Here is a 19,039-nt window from a genome sequence, read left to right as displayed (position 1 = left end):
TGCAATTCAATTACCCCTTGCTGGTGCGTGAAGCAGAAGAATGTCTACGTATACCTTAAGGAGGCTCGGTATCCCCATATGAAGCTGAAGATATATAGCATACATTAGTGTGTTACACTTGCAGGTTCTGTCCTACTTTAGTCTTATCCTCAGCTTGTCATGTTATTACACTTCTATATGATAAATTCATATAAAACACACATTATAAAACTTACCTGGCATTGTTCAGGTCCTTCAAAGGAGGAGGTTAGTGGGGGTGGGGGTCCAGGAGTCAGAGCAAGAGTTCAGGGGCTCAGCACAGGTAATGGGGAGGTGCAGAAGTGAGGGCAGAGGGCTGTGTGTGAGGGGGCTCAGTGCAGGGTTGCAGGAGTCAGGCCCAGGGTAGAACATGGGAGTTCAGAGCAGAGGTGGGAGGTCTGGGGGGAAAGGGGGCTCACCAGGTCTGCCTATGCTTGCGAAGATGGTGCTACAGTTGCTGGCTAGCCCCCTGGCCCTTACCATTTAGGAGGAGTTCTTGAACAAATGGACACGCAGAAGGACGGACTCATTGACAGATGCACAAACTCTCTAAAATATATATTTTAGAGGTGTCTGAGTCTGTCCTTCTGTGTGTCCATTCGTTCAAGAACTCCTCCTAAACAGTAAGAGCTAGGACCACCAAATTTGGAATGCAGCTTCCTCTTATGCTAACTTAGAGCAAGGTCAGGGCAGGAAAACAGGAAGTGCCTGGAATTTGATTGGTTTCTTTAACATGGAAAGGGAGAGCTGATCGGAGGGACACGATACTGCCCAGTCATCACAGGGGGGCAGCATGCGTAAGCAACAGCTGTACTACAGAGTAACCACTAGGGAAGCCACACCAGGAAGAGAGTGGCTAGCCAGGAAATGGGGCTTACCATCTTGCTCGCCACTAGGCCTCGGCCCCAGCACTGGACCCTGGTGCAGGGAAGCCCCACCACAGCCCTCAGGGCCCACAGGTGGCTCCCCCCAGCATGGCCAGGCTGTCCTGTGTGGCCTTGCCAGCAGGCCTGCACAGCCTCTTCCCTCCTGCCTAGGCTTGGGGAGCCCTGCTGGGAGGCCTCCTTGTGCCCCTCCCCTCAGCTCCTGGGGATGCCCCCACAGGAGGTCTCTGCACCACTCACTACTGCCCCTATTCCAGGCCTGGGAAACATGGGGGCAGGAGGGGTGCACGTATGTTCGTGTGTGCGCACACACATCAGATATGTTTCACTGGAAATGATATAATATGGCTGAACTAAATAGGGATATATATTTAAAGATTATGTTTGGTGTTAATACACTTTTGTTTCTGACACTTTAGGACACAGATTTGAAAACTGGTCTGGAAGTTTTGGATTGCTGTTTTCTGCGTAAAGGAAGTGAACAATCAGAATCACAAGAGGAGAAGATAAAGCAAGTGAATGATGAAGAGAATGAAAAAAAGGCTGAAAATGAGGGGGAAGAGACAGAAAATATAGATTCTAGCACAGAGGTAAGTGTAATGATAGAAAAAACCCACACAACTCTCAGACCTGGGGTACATGGTTTATTGTAGCTGTCCTACTGTCATTCATTCTGTGAATGCTATTAGTAAAATGGCAATGTCTGGATGATACTCTGTAAATACGACATTACCATTCTCTTTCTCAAAAGTTTAGGCTATTTTTACAAATATGGTTTCCCCTTGAAACGTCCTAATCCTTTCAAAATTAGTCATCTTAAAATTAGTTTTTATTCTATTCTATTTACTCTAGTTCTGAAGACAGCAGACTTCCTCTCTACAGTTTCAAAGTTAAGCACATCAATTTGAGACAAGGATGCTAAATGATGCTGATTTCACTTTACTGTGGTTTAGGTAATGATAGATGGAGTTTTATACCCACAGGATTAGTGTTTAATGTAGGATTGGTCCCTAGGTCCTTAGAAGATTACATTTTGGAAGACTTGGTTGCCAATATCCAAGCATTGTTGTAGGTTGAAGGGGGAGGGGGATTACATTATGGTTGGTACAGTCTACAGTTACACTAAAGCATGGATTGAAAATCAGTAGGGCACTTTTGGCCTGTCTCTCTGCAATCTGTAATAAAAGGTTGCTCCTGAGAATTTAATTTCCAGTTTTCTTGCCCGCAGTCCTGCCAGTCACTACCCAGACTGTTTTCAACCTTCACTGTACTTCGAGGCTTCAAACGTGAAGGGTAGTGGGTGCAGCGTCATCAAAGAGGAAACACAGTTGCTCCATTTGTGGGTCAAGTGTGATGCTTTTAGTTGTGGGATCATTTTGCCCTTTTTAGCATTTCCTTTTCCAGTTGAAGGATCCATGCAGGGGCAAAAGGTCCAGGGCATCAGCCTGTGTTGCACTGTTTTAAAGCAGCAGCAAATACACCTTTTGTACTTCTGTCAGCCACATCAGGGGATTGAGGGATACCTTAAATTTTAATGGGATTACAGTGTTCCACCTAAAATGTCAACTAGAAATGCCACTAACTGCTAGTGTGCCATCTGCTCGATGGTGGGGATGAGATAGAAAGCTGAGAATGCAATATGGAAAACCCTAACCCATACTCTTGCTCAAAATTACAAGCCTATTGAATCTGCATTAGCTGACTTGTACTCATCTCTATCCAATGGCTAGAGCCAACCGGAACAAGAGTGGGAGGAAAAAGTGGTGAGAAGGAGCTCTCTCTCTCTCTCTCTCTTTGTTTAGCAGAGAAGGGGTTGTGTTCCCATCTCCCATAGCCCTTACTTCACTCCTTGTTGGTGTCTAAAAAAACTGCACTTTTCAAAATGTTTCTGTTTCCTCCACTACAGAGCAACAGAAATTCCATTGATTCCTCTCCCCTCTTGGAGGACTATTTACTGCTCCTGTCCTCACAGACAGAAAATGCACTAGAGGGAAATGTGAAGTCACAGATGTATTAGCAATGGATTATAACTGATACAGTAGGATAATTGGACTAGCTCAGAGATAGGCAAATACTGGCCTGTGGGCTGGATCCAGTCTGTCAGGGTTAGTTCCTGGTGGGCCTCCACTGCTATATTTATCTGTCTTTTTGCAGGTATTGGGCGATTGCAACTCTAACTGGCTGCAGATCAGCATTCCTGGCAAATGCGAGTGGCAGGAAGTGGTGTTCCACTCTGCGCCGCTTCCCACTGCTCCCATTGGCTGGGAATGGCGATTGGCTGCCAGTGAGAGCTGCGATTGTCCGATACCTGCGGAGATGCAGGTAAATATAGCAGCGGTGGTTCACCAGGTGCAGCATCGCCTTAGTGCCCAACCCTGAGAGAGACCATTTAATTAAAGAATAAGCAGAGAGCATGTCACCAAATCAGTTCAGTAATTTATCTGAACATTATTGTAAAAAGCTGTCTGATGGTTACCTTTTAGTATAGTCATTATCTGCTTCCGGAATTCGTTAAATTACATAATTTATTACTTGAAAACTGTCTAAATTTCACTTCTTCCCAGCACCCCAGAAAATATCTATATAAAAGAGGATACTCATGCTTTTTCCAGTTTATTACCAAATGTTGACAGTATCATCACAGTCTGTATTTAGTCACTGGGGGCCTATTCATTTCTAACATTTTTTTTTTAAAGCAACAGATCTTGAAAAAATGTCCATGTTTCTTTTAAGGGCATAATTGAAAACACCAGTTCTACCTCCCTGTCTACAGCAGGGCTAGCACAGGATAATGCTGTAGAAGATATATGGCAGGACTTTCTTTTATCACCTGAATTACAGGTAAGTGTAGTAGAGAACTTTGTGTATATATATTGTTCTTCTAAAAATACACAAACGTCTGAAAGTGCATCTGAGATTATTTGCTTACTGAACTGCCGTCTGATAGTTTCATTTATAAATGAAACTATGTAGCATTTAATTGTGAGGACACCTTGCTATACACTTCATAGTTCGTGAGGTGGAGAATATTGCTGGCTCCATCCAGATGATGAACACAGGCATATGTCAATTGACAAACATATCCTTCCTACTATCTCCATAAATAGCCATTAGACAGAACTTCATTACCTAATAATTTTCTTTTCTGGTAGAGATGACCAGTTATATGCTTGTTACTTTATTCATAATACTTTTCTGTTTCAAATCCAGCTTTCTAGCTCCAAACTTGGTTTTGTAACTGGACCGATTGTAGGTCTAATTTTGCTGTGTTATGTGTTTGTAAATCCCACTGTTTGCAAAGGTGGTTGCAGTTACGTAACTGAAAGCAAAAAACAGCCCTTACAATGTGCAAAATATTGGGACAATCATAACTTCAGAATGCAAACAGATCAAATAATCTGTGAACAACAGATGGTGAGCCTGCAAAATATTAAAACCTCATTATTAGATAAAACGGTCTCTCCCTATTTCTAAGCCAATAATTTATGCTTTAGAAATCCTATTTAATGTTTTATTAAAAGTGTTATATTTATGTACCATGATGTATTCACAATCAAGCATTGTATATAAATTAATCTGTAAAGGAATCAGAGTTTATCTAAATTCTCAAACATACTTTACATTTGAAAGTATATTTAGTGTCTAATGTTCCATGAATCTTACCAATATTTGGCAGGAAACAAAAAGATTAAAAGGGGGAAATATTTTTTTTAATTTTGCGTTTAATATTTAATTGTGTGCAGTGAGGGTGCAGTGTGGTCTTTTCCCTGTTTGCCTGGGTCTTTTGCACAGCAAGGGTCCTCCCCCCCAAAAAAAGTAAGAAAATGGAGTTTAAAATGATATAATTATCCAGGGGCACATACTTAAACAAAAAAACCTATGTATTTTAAAGTGACAAGCTTTCAGTTAGTCTTAAGACTATTTATTTTTTGAACTTGGATTTGATAAAAATCAAACCATCTATTCTACAGTGAGAGTTGGACTCTAAGTCAACAAACATGACATTGCAATTTTTGTAATTATTTTGTATTGTTAAAAGCTATGACACATAACCAAAGCCTGTGTACCCTGCAACAGTGTGGACCTAACTGCTATGACAAGGTCCCTGGATTCTTTGGAACTCTAGCTTTTGAAAATTGGAAGTTATGTAGCACCTTCATTTATGTGAAAGATAAAATATTAATAACCAATTCAGTATGAAAATGAGTAATTCAATTTTGGTTCCCTGTATTTTCTGTTAGCTGGAAATTTGAGAAGTTTTATATATAAATACGTGTGTGTATGTGTATATAAATATAAAATTTTGAAGGTGTTGATGGAGATAGTGAACTGGAGGTTTTGACGATAGGAAAGAGGACAGTTGGAGGTTTTAGTGGATGTGATGGAAGGCAATTTAAAGATGTCTTCACACTGCATAGTTAATCTGAGCTGTAACTTCATTGTTGCCCCAATACCTTTCCAGTCCACCCACACACCCATCTGACTTGAGCTGTTCATCCTGATGTATAGGCTAAAATCCAAATGATGTTTTCACTCAAACTGGTACCTTGCCTGTTTCGCAGGGAGGACACAAGTTAAACTAATAGAATGTTGGTAGTCCTTCAGTACCTTCTCACAACTCACCCCAGGTACTCAGAAGGTCATATTTGTTCTCCCACCATTCAGTAGGGAAGAATCAGGGTAACCTAGCTTGCTAAAACACAAAGAGCGATGTGACAGGCCTCCAGACTCCAAGCAGTCCTAGCAACACACGTCAATATAGCACCAGTAAGGACACAGTAACTTAACTATGGCTTTTTGGTGTGGCTTGTCATGCTGGCTAGGCTCTTTAGGGTATCGATCACCAGGGACAGAAAGACACCAGTTGACTAGACATGTCTTCTAGAATGATCAGTAAAATAGCTAAAGGACAATTTAAAACTAAACAGGACAATTTATCAAGCCATTATGCTGAATGTGGTACTCTCACAGTTGGTTAGGGATGTAAGCAACTAGTCGCTTCTCCCCCTGCCCCTTGCAAGGGGGGGGAGCCAGCTTAAAAGCCGGTTCTCTTCTTCCCCCCTCCCCCCCAGCACTGTCTCTGCAGGAGGCATGAGAGGCAGAACAACAGACATGCTCTCGCCCATTCTCAGATGCTGCACCATTCTATCCTGCTAGCTCTTAATACATTTAAAAAGCAGAAGAGCAGCAGAGGTGACCTGGCACAAGCCGGTAATCAGCTCACACGGGGTCCCCCATACTGTGTTTCAGCCTTTTAAATGTATTAAGAGCATGCCTGGGCGAGGAGTTAACCCCACTGCGTCTCCCCCACATTTTGACTAGTCGATTAAACTAAATTTAACATCGCTAGTATTGGTTGCACTCTGCTGCTCATGTTTTTGTTAGTTTCACAATGATGGGGGGCTAAACACATGGTGTGGCAGCATATGCACTCCCTGTCTCAAGTGGGAGCCTCTTCCAGATTAGGACGCTGCCAGATTGGCCATGAGGTAGCTGGCCGTCTCTACCATTCCCTCATCTTTCCCTAATCTAGAATCTGTAAGCAGTTCCGTGCACAGGGAAGGATACCTTACCAACCTGAGTCTCTAGACAGACTTTGGCTCAGGTTCACATGGCCTAATAGTCAGTATACAGCCCTTTGTTCAGGGCAGTGAGACCTAAGGGCCAGAGTCTCCAGGGTTGGGGCTAGTACCCTAGAAGGGGGACCTGGGCCCTCCCTGCTCCTCCAGCTCCCAACCCAAGGCTGTATGAGCACCAGAACAGTCTGCCACTCCCTCAGCAGGGAATCCAGCCAAATCACACTGAGGATACCTGTGTGGGAGAGGCCACTCCTGCACCCTCCCTGGGTTACTTCTTACCGCTTCAGCTGGGTTAGCATCCTACGTAGCAGCCGGATCTTCTAGTTTCCTGGCAGCATCATCTCCCTAGGACTCTGCAGGATTTGTGTCGCATCAGTCTCCTGGCGCTCTGGTTCCTGCTATCTGAGTCACTGGTGGCTGCAGCTCAGTAGCTCCTGCTGGAGATCTTTCTCCCTTGCTGGCCAGCCCAGACAAAGCTGCTGTGTTGTCTTTTATACTGCCCCAACACTTGGAGCATTCCCACTCTGGGAGAGGGGGGCAGGACTTCCTCTACCCACAGGGTTTTAACCCTTCTGCTACAGTGCAGGATGTGCACACCCCATCACACATGGTTTTTAATCTCAATTTTTTTAGCACAATTCTTAAAGGATGACATCTGTGGAAAATTCTACAATGGTAAATTAGATAGGATCTGTGTACAAGTAGGAAATAGTTCTTCTACAACAGGTAACAAAGTTTAGGGCTGTTATGGATTCTACTAGTATGGATAATAGTGAAGGAAAAAAATGTGCATGTATATAGCTGAGGAAATTAAAAGTATTTAATTTGAAAAGTTACCTGATTCTGTATATTTTTTTCTTTAGGAAAATTCCTCCTCCTCTCAGTACAGTGTAAATTTGACCCACGCGATTAGCCATGATGTCAGCCTCCATGAAGCAATGTTACTGAGATCAAACCACAGCACTTGGGCAAACCCAGAAATAAGGAATGTACGGCAACAAGAGTCCTTTCTGCAGTTAAATTCTAGCAACACAAATTCTGAATCCTTGCTTAATGGGACTAATTTGGGGTTATTTCCATCTGTTGACATTAGGAACCTAACAAACCACGATATTCTTTCAGATCTTGATGAAAACATATTTGATGAGATAAATCTAATGGCCTTAGCACTAGAAGAAGGTTTTGAGCAGATGGAAGTCTCTCAGCTCTTTGAAGAACCGGACTCAGATTCTGGACTTTCTTTAAACTCAAGCCACAGCAGAGCCTCTTCAAACAATTCAAATTCATCATCTGTTTCAACTTGCAATGAAGGTGCTGTTGGATATAGCAGTGATACAGAATATACTTCACACGAGGACATAGGAGCTGTAGGGGGTCATTACCCAGAGCATAGTAAACACTGCCAATTGGGCTATCAACGTGATTCAAACTATTGTGGGGAAACCACACTTCAACATATTCTTCATAATCACACTTACAATCATCTGTCAAATGAATTAGCATCCACTTCTGAGCATTATCCTTCATCCTCTGAGAAATCAGAAAGAGTAAAGGGCAGGTGCCTCAATAGCACAAATAAATATCTGAGCCCTGATGAACGCCGCGTGAGAGCCCTGAGAATTCCATTTTCTGTAGACGAAATTGTCTGCGCGCCTGTTGAGGCATTCAGCAACATGTTATCAAAGTTCTATCTGTCAGATACTCAAATATCGCTTATGCGTGACATAAGGCGAAGAGGAAAAAACAAGGTTGCTGCTCAGAACTGCCGCAAACGTAAACTAGATGTGATCCTGAACTTGGAAGATGATGTGTGTAATCTTCAAGCCCAAAAAGAAAGACTTAAGAAGCAGAAATCTCAGTGCAGTAAATCGATTAGCCGTATGAAGCAAAAGCTAAATGATCTTTATCATGTAATTTTCAGTAGGTTAAGGGACGACCAGGGCAGACCTGTTAATCCAAGCCACTATGCTCTTCATTGCAATAATAATGGCCGCATTTTGATAATACCCAAGAGACTGGTCACATCAGAACAGAAACAAGATAACCAAAAAGGACAGAAACAAAAATATTAAAATTGCTAAATTATTTAGGATTCATTCTGACAGAGTGAGATTGAAGATAGTGGCATAAATGGCCAAGAATGCATATGGACCTTTTAAAAAAGAAAAATGACCCAAAAATGCTGGAGGCCAAGAATGCATATGGACCTTTTAAAAAAGAAAAATGACCCAAAGTGTAATATGAGATTTATGCAGATGGCTTGCATCTTTAATTATTGGAATGGTTTATGTAAATATAGTAAATTGTCAACCATTAGAAGCTACAACGGTAAAAAGCTGCTAGTCCGATTGAACTGCTGAGATGTAACAAAAGGTAGAGTTACTAGAGGATACCAGGCCATCAGTGGAAGAAGCATTTCTACTTAGTGTGAATTTATTGCCTTTAAATTAGTTTGCACAACAGTATTTGCAATACTGCACTTATAGAACTATATGGAAAAAGGGTTGTAGGGACCAGATAGAGGGTATGTAAATGTTGTCATAACTGGAACTAGGAACCATATTTTGTAGAATGAATGCCAAAAAAAGTACAAAATTGACACTGGTTGCAAATGGAGGGAAAAATGTATTTTCCTCCCTAAATTCATGACTCTTGGCAGATAAAGTGACCTTAAATTTTGATTTAGTCTGCTAGCAGTGGCAGAGTTTTTTAAAAAGCAAGAGACTTAGATTCATAAAAGTTTGGCTTAAATTCCTTGTGGTTTTATGTATTTTTCCTATTTCTGTGGATGTAAAGTATACTTTTTGCACTTGTGTAAAACAATGCTTCTTTCCTTTGTTTTCTGAAGAGGCCCTGAAGGCTATTCAGACGTTTCCTCTCCCCCATAAGTGTATGTACATGCACGCGCCCACACACACACACACACTCCACACTGCACATTTATTTCAAAATAACTCATGTTTACTTTGAAATAATGGGCTTCTTTGTAACACTAATTTCACAAGGAGAAAGGGAAGTGTGTTCTTCCTTCAACTTCTTGCTGTGTAGACAGCACCAAAAGTAGAATTAAGGTACTTCGACTTTAGCTACGCAGGCAGTTAACGTAGCTGAAGTTGTGTATCTTAATTTGACTTTAGTCTGCAGTGTAGACGTACCCTCATACTCAAGCAAACTTGGATTGCTCATTAATTTTATACTTGTCATTTCCTCTAATTACATATTGAAATAGTTTGTACCTGTTTCAATACCACATTACACTTATGTCTGTGTAACACCATTGACTTTTCTGTGCAAAAGTGAAAAACTACAATGGTGAATCAGGCATTTCCTCTGACAGGTAGGTTTTCATTCTAGATAACTTGCCTTTTCTCTAAAGAAAAAACACTTTCTTGGTTGTTTTAAATTAATCTTTTGTAAGCACAATTAATTTGTTTTTAAACAGAATTTTTAAAGTCAGATTTGCCAAGAATGTGTCTCAAACCACATAGGTAAAATCAACTGTAATATTTTACTTGACTTATGATCATGCTGTGACCAGCTAAATTGTTTAGAGTGAAGACATTCTAGGTTTAACTAACATGGAGATGTATTTGTGCCATGAAGTGTGCAAAAGGCATCCTTATTCATAATGGGTCACTTTTATATTTTGTTATACAAATATGTAATGCTGAGATAAAAGGTAACAATTTTGGGGTAAGTTCTGAAGTGTAAGTATCTGAAACAGAATGCAGCTATGTGACCATCTGGTATCCAAGAAAAACAGACACACATACATGTAGCACAGTCTCAAATGGTATACATTAAGGATGTTAAGGATTAGTAGACTATCCGATAAGCAAATGCTTATCGGACAGTCAGTCGCCTAGTCGATTCCCCTCCCCGCCCCTCCTCCCCTTGCTGCCTCTATCAGAGGCAGCAAAGGGGAGGGTAGAGGGGGTACCTTCAAAGCAGCAGCACTGCATAGCTGAGCCCAGGATCAGCTGTGCGACACTGCATCTTTGAAATATTGAGGCAGGGTGTTTCAAATCAACAGTGCCGTGTGGAGCCTGGGGTCAGCTGGGGCCTGCTGATCCCATGCTCCCTGAGGGTACAACTACACAATAGCAGCACTGTTTAATAACTCAACAGTGCTGTACCAAACATGTAAAAGGAAAAGCCAAAATGACTTGTTTCAAAGAGAAATAAGATGAGAGATGCTGTTATAAGTCTGTCCCTCTGGGTGTGGGTGATCAGACCACTCCAGAGATCTTAGAGCTGAAGGATTGAGGGCACAATGATAGTATTCTTATTAGTTTTATTCCGTATTTATATATCAACAAAGAGGTTAAGATTGCTTGCATGTAATTGCAATATATTCTATTCCCCTTTTCAAGCACTCACACAAGCGTCCTTATCAGGTGGCCAACCCTAATAGTAGCTGGAAGAGGCTGGAGATATGGCCATGCATGCGCTGCCTCAGCATCTGTTGATTCATCCTCACTGATACCCTGGCGCGAAGGACCTTTATACACTTCTAAGCAGTAGCTCTGTTGATGATTCACTGAGAAACTGCTATGTAAAACTTTCCTCCGAAACTGCTGCATCAGACTTTTCTCTGGGTAGCACACAAGAGTTACTCTTAGTCATGCTTTTTTTCCATGTTTGTCCCATAGTCACTTTGCGCAATCGGGTCTCCTGATGTTTTGCCTCTTTGCCTCTTCTGTCTACTCCACAACCATACCGCATCCACTCTTATTCATTCTTACCTCATTAATTTGTTATAATCAATATATAAATCAATCAATGCCTATCATGGTGTGAATCTACATGGTTAAATTTGCTGCACTTAACATTTACAGAAATTAGTCACAGCTTTGTATCAAGACATGTTTTGTAAAACCACATGCTTTCCTCAGAATACAAAACTTTCTCTGTGATGTGGTAATAGTCTGTTCCTGTACAACATTTCAGTCACATTGTATTTATACAGCTAAAGATTTTTTTCCTGTATATATCCCAAGTTCTTTTAGTGCACAACTGTCACCTCTCCTTGAGCACATAAGCTACATGGAGAACACTTTGTCAGTTGAAGTTTTCTGAAATTTTCCTGTTCAGTAGATCACTTCTAAGAACTCCATAGCTAGCCGTCTATATATTTTTAGGCTGAGCTGCCTTTTTTAAAATCAAGTCACTAAATTTTTTTACTTTAAACAGTTGAGTTGCAAAGTAAAGCCTATTCTGCAAAGATTATTCATGTGTTAGTAGGACAATTCACTTAATTCTACATCTGTGTAAGCCTTTGTACCTGTTAATCATGGAAAGATTCATAGGCACTGCAAAACTAAAAAGCAAAAAGACTAGGCAGTAATGTTTCATTTACAGGGGGGGCTTTGGAAGTCTGACAGCCATTTGTAATAGGAGTTTGTCAGTGACCTTACCAAATATTTTGCACTTTGCAGCTTAGTTGGTGAAGGGAAGCACTGAAAAAGTAAATGGCTAATTTATGTATTCTAAGAGGCTGCACATCAATCTATATTGACTTGTAAATGTAGCCAAAGCCTTAATAAATAAATGTGTAGCTGCGCCAGCACTTTAATGTAGCAGCATGGTCATGTAACCTGCACTGGGAGAGAGCCCTCCCAGAACTCTAGACCAGTGGTCCAACCTTTTGGGGCCACACGTGCCGCACTCCCAGGGCTGGCGCCACATCTGTGCTGCACGCTCCAGGGTGGTGCCGCCCATACACCGCATGACCGGGGTCAGAACAGCTAATGTCCCGTGATCCCAGGGGCAGGGCCACCACCACCCATGTGCTGTGCACCTGGAGCCAGCAGCGCCCATGTGCTGTGCACCCAGGTCAGCGCTGCCTATACACTAAGCCCTGGGGCTGGCACAGCCCTCGCACCGCTCATCTGGGGCAGGGCCACCTAACTACCACATGCCCAGGGGCCGGCACCGCCCATGTGCTGCGCACCTGGGGGCAGGGCCAGCCCCAATCACTCAGCAAGCACACAAATGGTCTGGCAGGTGCCATGGTGCCCACGGGCAACACATTGGGAACCACTGCTCTAGACAAACTATCTCCATGAGGGGAATAGCTAACAGTACTGGAAACCAATGTACACTGGCCTTTTACAGTCCTGTCTTGCTAAGCTGGGGGGGGAGGGGGGAGGGAGGAGGAAGGAGTTTCTCATCCAAGAATGAGAAAGTTACAGTAAAGTGGTAGTGTAGACAAGCCTTAAGAATCTAATGTCAGATCTTTAAGTGATAATCAAAGATATATAGAGGAAGAGACCTGTTTTAAGTACAGGCAGTCCCCGGGTTACATGGATCCAACTTACATTGGATCCCTACTTACAAACGGGGTGAGGCAGCCCCGCACTAGCTGCTTCCCCCCAGCAGACCAGGGAGACACGAAGCTAGCGCGCCCCCCAGCAGACCAGGGAGACGCGGAGCGGCTTTTCTCAGCAGACACCTCAGCTTGAGAATAAAGGACTGAGGGAAGGGAGGTGTGGCAGAATAAAACTGAGCTCTGGAGAAATGTTTGGCTAGAGTTTCCCCTACAGTATGTACCATTTCCGACTTACATACAAATTCAACTTAAGAACAAACCTACAGTCCCTATCTTGTACGTAACCCAGGGACTGCCTGTATTTTCTGTTTCTCAAAAAGGTGACTTATTAGCCAAGTCCTGTTCCGCATCTGATAGTATTGTTAAGATATGATCCATTCTTGAAGGCAAAACAATGGAGTGAAGAATGCTAGGGAGATTTAAATCTTTGCTAACCCCTGGCATTGATCACAGTAACAGCAACATAATTGGCATACTGTACAGTTTAAAAACAGCTGTATGCAGACCCACATCATTTTAGATCTTTAAAACCTGAAATTCTAGTCGAACTCATATTTGAAGCCTCTAAAGGTTTTTAATTTCATACCACATCTATGAAACTTTAAGCTTCAAACACTTTCACTGAGCCATTAACTTTTCCCTAGTATAATCCACTAGAATAGTATGACAAAAAGGTTAATGCCAAACTAACTACAAAACAGAAATAGCAACCTCATGAATACTTTGCTAAATTCATTATCGCTTGATTTCTCTTTTAAAAGAATTACCTGTAGTACCTACAATCTAGTGGTTTTGATCTGGCTGGCCCTTAGAAGTTGTACTTATTTCATGGAGATGGGGACAGCAAGCAGGCAAAGGATGAGTGAGAAAGGAAGCCAGTTTACAACTTACTCAGGTTGTGAAGCCTGTCTGCTGAATTAAGCTGGTAGAGGTTGCAGAGGAAGATTACTAATTTCAGATGAAAGAGTCAAAGCAAGAGTGTACAGCTTCTCCTTAGTTACTGGTAACAACATGTAGATGGGAAAACCCCCCACACTGTAGGACTACTTTACAAAACCCTTTTTTCCTTGACTTCCTTTTGATGGCTTTTCAAGAAGTACTCACTGAAGACCACTGCTAATTCAGAATATAGTTTATTAAAAGCAGACATCACTTTGTGAACGTGCATAAAAAGACTGGAACTTCCCCACTGGGTTTCACTGCAATAGCATAAGGCTCCATTTTGTTCACAATGGCATCTCATTGTCCCAATTATATAATACATATGCACATCTAATGAATATAGTAAACTATACTTTTGCATTATGCTATTTGAAGATTTTTTTTTTATGTAGAACAGTTTTATAGCTCCCAGTTTACAGAACAAACAAATGGGTCCTGCCCCAAAGAGCTTACAATCTAGTTTTAGAACAGACATAGAAATAAGAGTAATAAACACCAGAGAGGACACAGCAATTTCAGTAGGATCAGGCAGCTTATAAGTTATGAACATGCCTAAACAGAATTAAGTTGAATTTACCTGTAGACACAAGAGAGAGACTTTAATTGCTCACCAAATGAGACTGGCAGGTATTCTATACCTAGGAGTTTTATGGAAAATGGCAAGAGTTGTTGCAGAAGTAAACAAATGAGGCAGCAAAGATGGGCACTAGAGACAGCAGCTATCAGAGTGAGGCTACATCTAGACTGCAGTCTTCTTTTGGAAGAGCTTTTTCGGAATAGATTTAAAAAAAAATCTACCATACACAACCTTCTTCCAAAAAGAGCAAGTCCACACACAAAGCACATAAAGCAAAATGCTTTTTTGAAAGACAGCGTCCACACGGAATGGATGCACGCTCTCATTTAAGCTGTGATTACTTTGGACAGAGTGGCCACCAGGGCACCTATGCTTTTTCCTCTTTTCGAAAGAACTCCCTCTTCCCCATCCACACACGCCTTTTTCCAAAAGAGCTCTTTCGGAAAAAGGCTTCCTCCTCATAGAAAAAGGATTTCCAACACTGGAAAAACCCCTCTTCTTTCCATTTACTTTCAGAAGAATGCGATTGCGGTGTGGACATAACTCAAGTTTTGTTGGAAAAATGGCAGTTTTTCTGACAAAACACTGTGTAGACATACCGAGTTGGGAACAGGCTGGTAGAGTTACATAGTTCGAACGGTGAGGGAAGACATGGAATCTATGACCACTTTGTAGAAACAGCTTTCAAATGACCATACTAATCTAGATTAGTTCACAGCTACCATTAGATAGAGACTTGTATTTAAACAGCATTGAATCAGTTTCCAATATGGCTTATTTCACATAAGCATTGAGCTGAGAAATAAAATGCTGACCACCTGTACTACTTTAGTAAGAGGTTAATCTTCACCTTTTTCTTAAATTTCAGCTCTAGTCAAATTTCATTTCCCTATGTTGTGCTTTGGCTTCAGTTTCCAGCAGGAGTTCTTGAATGGAGTATGACCCTTCAAGAGGTCCAGAGGTGCCATGTACACTGCACTGATAGCTTGAAATAAGCTACGCCATTTGAGCAACACAAATTGCATAGATCATTTTGAATCAATTTCAAAATTGACTATTCTGAAACATCCCTTGCTTCTTGTGGAATGTAGTTTACAGGGATGTCAGACTAGTGAGCCCATTATCTTTTGAAACAGACTTACTGTTAAGACACAGGATAGCTATTTCAGGACTCCATGGCACTGCAATATAGACATAGCCAACATTTATAATAGTTGACTATAAAGTTTTTGATGGGGGAAGTGTCAGTCATACTCAGAGGCTTGCTGTATGAAAGGTCACAAATACAAAAGTTTGAGAAGCACTGGTTGATAGTGACACTTTTTTGGTGGAATGAAAGTATGTTGTGGGGGAGCATTCCAAGTCCCATGGTGCTTGTGTGTCACTATAAAAATCGAGTTCCAGTACACCTGGGAATGGAAGTGCCTCTACTCACAGCACCTTTGCTTCACATGTTAAAAACAAAGTTTAGGGGGCACCTGCTCTCTTCATTGCATTCACATCCAATCTCCTCCTTTCCTCATCAATCACTAGGTTACCACAATATTAGCCTAGCCTCAGAGGGAAACACTGACACTTCAAATTTCACATTGTCCCTTTTGAGGTGTAAGATAAGATCCCACTATGCCCCACGTGGATTTACCAACTTGGTTATACAGAATTGAGCACCCTTGCCCTGCAACCATAACCCACCACACACACACACACACACACACCCCACCCCTCTCCCTCCAGTGCCTACTTTCTCCAGGCTGGGGCAGGAAACTGGGGTGCAAGGGGTTGAGGCTTCTAGCTGTGGGTGCAGCCTCTGGGGTTGGCTGGCAGGATGAGGGGTTTGGTGTGCAAGGAATCTGGGTAGGCTAGAGGGCATTCCATGCTGGGCTGATGCTTGCTAACCTCACTCCATGAACAGTTAGTTCTTTTAGCCCCTAATGGGTCAGTTGCCATCTAACAGTGAGCTGTGGAGCTAGCATAGGGGCAGACAGGCACTATGGTAGGGATGTGAAAGACTAGTTGTTTCCCCCTCCTCTCAGAAAGAGGGGGAAGGGAGGAGGTACTTCAAAGCAGCAGTGCCATGTGGAGCCTGGAGCCTTACCCCAGGCTCATACAGTGCTGCTGCTTGGAAATGCAACCACAGGAGGCCAGCATCAAGCCCTGCCTGTCATTTAAAGTGGCACCACCATGTGGAGCCCAGGATCAGTGGGTCCCAGCTGACCCTTGGCTCCACGTGGTGCTTTTGCCTTTTAAGTGTAGTAACAGCCCTAAGGCTTTCTCTACACTTCAAAGGCAGACACACCCTCTTGCTTAGTTGATGCAAAATGCATCAACTATTCAATTACCTGCAATTTAATATCCCTCCTCCATGCAGTTAGGGAGCACAGAGACTGGGGGCTCTTTCCAAGAGTCACATGGGGTTAAAATAGGTAAGGCTCCTGCTGTATAACCACAGAACTGACCAGAATTGTCAGGATCTCAAACCAGAGAGCCAGTAACCCTAGGTACGTTATGTATGGCTAGACATGAACTATGCAGCAAATTTCCTACTCACTCACCCTTTACAGGCAAAAATTGAAATCTCCAACCCTGCATTCTGGTCAAAGTTAGGGTTGCTAGTTCAACTCTTTGGCTGAAATAGTCACAAAACCTTCAGCCTATGGATCAATGAGATTACACATAAAAAGTCAATAGCTTGAGAACTTCCAGCTGATCTTTTCCAACAGCCCAGACCAACTCCACAACAGTCCCTTGTGCTGGTGCTCAACCAACCAATGTGTAGGGCAGAGGATATTGGTCAAGGTTTCTGCATTCTAAATATCACCCTTGAAGATTGGGCTACAAGCTAAAAAATTTGAGCCACTCTCTGTTCAACCCACCTTTCTGCATAGCACCAGTGACCACCCATGACAAAACAGGTGCAGGAAAGGGTTGGAGGGCAGAGGTCAGGCCAGGACAGTCAGTGCTCAGGGAGGGAAGGTGCAGGAGCATGCATCCTGCTAGTCCCAGGAATTACTCCTCACTGTTCCCATTGGCTAGGATTCCATCCAATAGGAGAGGTGAAGAAATCCTCTAGGCAAGCTGTTTCATGCACTAACATTCCCCCTGCCAGAGAGAGTGGGACCATAAGCTTGTGGAGATGCTCTCCCTACAAGCCAGATACAGGCAATGAGGCTTATACCCACTGGGAAGCCAGTGCTGGTGCTTCAACTTCACATGAAAAGCAGAGCTGGAGCACCAGCCCAGGCTTCCTGTTGAAACCCCATGGCCCAACTCAACTGTGAGACTGTCATGGATTAATATTGGATCCACAGACCACACAAACCACTGCTTTAAGAGGTGAGTGGAGAAACTGAAGAATCCCACTCATATCAGAGGACGGGGGGGGGGGGGGGCATCTTGTCACAAATTTTGTGCCCCATGGGCAGGCTCTGCATCAATTGTAATTTTAATCAGTCTATCATGCCCTAGTCCTGCACAACTGAGGAGTTTGCTTCCCTTTAGCCCGTTATTGGCCTGCAGGCACCCACAGTAAGACACCTCTACCCTGAAAATGAAGACTTTTAATGAGACATAGCAAATATCTTAAATGGCAAAGAACCTTTTAAAAGTATGTACTCTGCAAAACTGGTTTCATATTAGCTTGAAGGGGGGGGAGGAGGAAGGAAGACAAGAAATTTAATGACGAGCAACAACTACACGTTACAGGACATTCAGAATTACTAGAATCCATGTTGACTAAAGACCATAATTTTCCAGTAAATTCACCATTAAACACACAAATGCAGCTTTTCTAGATTAAGAACGTGTCCCTAAATAAACAAAAAAGCAGTATGCTGTAGTAAGACATCTTAAAAATCTAGTAACATTGAAGCTTTCCACTGCTTTAGAACAATGCTTCCTCCCTTTTGTATCTCCCCAACCCATACTTCCTTATTGGGAAGGACGGTGGAGTGGCTTCCCAGAAACAGGAGGGGGGGAGGAGATTATGCTTTCACCTTTGCTAAATACGGACAATGAAGTACCACCTGTTTTATTAAAATGAATAGAAAATAGGGAGTCAAAATAACAAATGGAAAAAGGCACAAGAATTCCTCCCCATTGGAATGCATAAAAATTCCTCCCCAAGTGTTATTCTTCCAATTTGCACCATAACCCACCAAGCTGCAATACTGAACTGCTAAGTGTAAACCCACTTTTGTAAATTGATCATAGTTCAAATCATATTACATGTCCAAGCAGGAGAGCCTGCTGAGTAGTTAGAAAGCATATTAGGTCTGGCTCTAGGATAATGACTAGGGGCTGTATGGGAGAAAACAGCTAGATTAAATGTGTAATTCAGGTTTGCTACTGTTTTACAAGAAGAATTTTATACTGAAGCTTCAGAACATTTACATTTTCCTGTAGCAGTGTAACATAAGAATGTCTATTACTAAATACAAGCTAAATATACTAGCTCTGAACTTAGTTTTAAACTCAGTACAGGCAGTCCCCGGGTTACGTACAAGATAGGGACTGTAGGTTTGTTCTTAAGTTGAATCTGTATGTAAGCCGGAACTGGGGTCCAGATTCAGACACTGCTGAAACTGACCGCCAGTTCTGGCTTACATACAGAATCAACTTAAGAACCCCAGGCGTCCCCAAGTCAGCTGCTGCTGAAACTGATCAGCAGCTGATTCCAGGAAGCCCTGGGCAGAGCAACTCTGCCTGGGGC

The 19,039-nt window shown here is 42.4% G+C and overlaps 1 protein-coding gene and 1 long non-coding RNA gene across 3 annotated transcripts in view; one reads left to right on the top strand and one right to left on the bottom strand.

Annotated features, from left to right (window-relative positions):
* NFE2L3 (NFE2 like bZIP transcription factor 3) overlaps positions 1-8,690 on the top strand; it is a 19,661-nt gene extending 10,971 nt beyond the window's left edge. Inside the window, exons 2-5 of one of the 2 annotated variants that reach the window (XM_075922181.1) lie at positions 1,322-1,492; positions 2,809-2,898; positions 3,636-3,743; positions 7,345-8,690. In XM_075922181.1, coding sequence (XP_075778296.1) covers positions 1,322-1,492; positions 2,809-2,898; positions 3,636-3,743; positions 7,345-8,553 — 1,578 coding nt within the window. In that variant the 3' untranslated portion in view covers positions 8,554-8,690. The remainder of the gene's footprint in view (positions 1-1,321; positions 1,493-2,808; positions 2,899-3,635; positions 3,744-7,344) is intronic. The other variant, XM_075922180.1, reaches the window with a different exon arrangement.
* On the bottom strand, positions 4,787-19,039 carry LOC142827316 (uncharacterized). The gene is made up of 2 exons (XR_012901990.1): positions 8,689-19,039; positions 4,787-8,633 (listed from the first exon to the last, which is right to left on the bottom strand). It is a non-coding gene; the product is annotated as an uncharacterized LOC142827316 (long non-coding RNA).

This window comes from Pelodiscus sinensis, chromosome 2, assembly GCF_049634645.1.
Source record: "Pelodiscus sinensis isolate JC-2024 chromosome 2, ASM4963464v1, whole genome shotgun sequence".
Classification (NCBI taxonomy): domain Eukaryota; kingdom Metazoa; phylum Chordata; order Testudines; family Trionychidae; genus Pelodiscus; species Pelodiscus sinensis.
The sequence above is the reverse complement of the archived record's forward strand: the minus strand, read 5'-3'. Positions and strand labels throughout refer to the sequence as shown.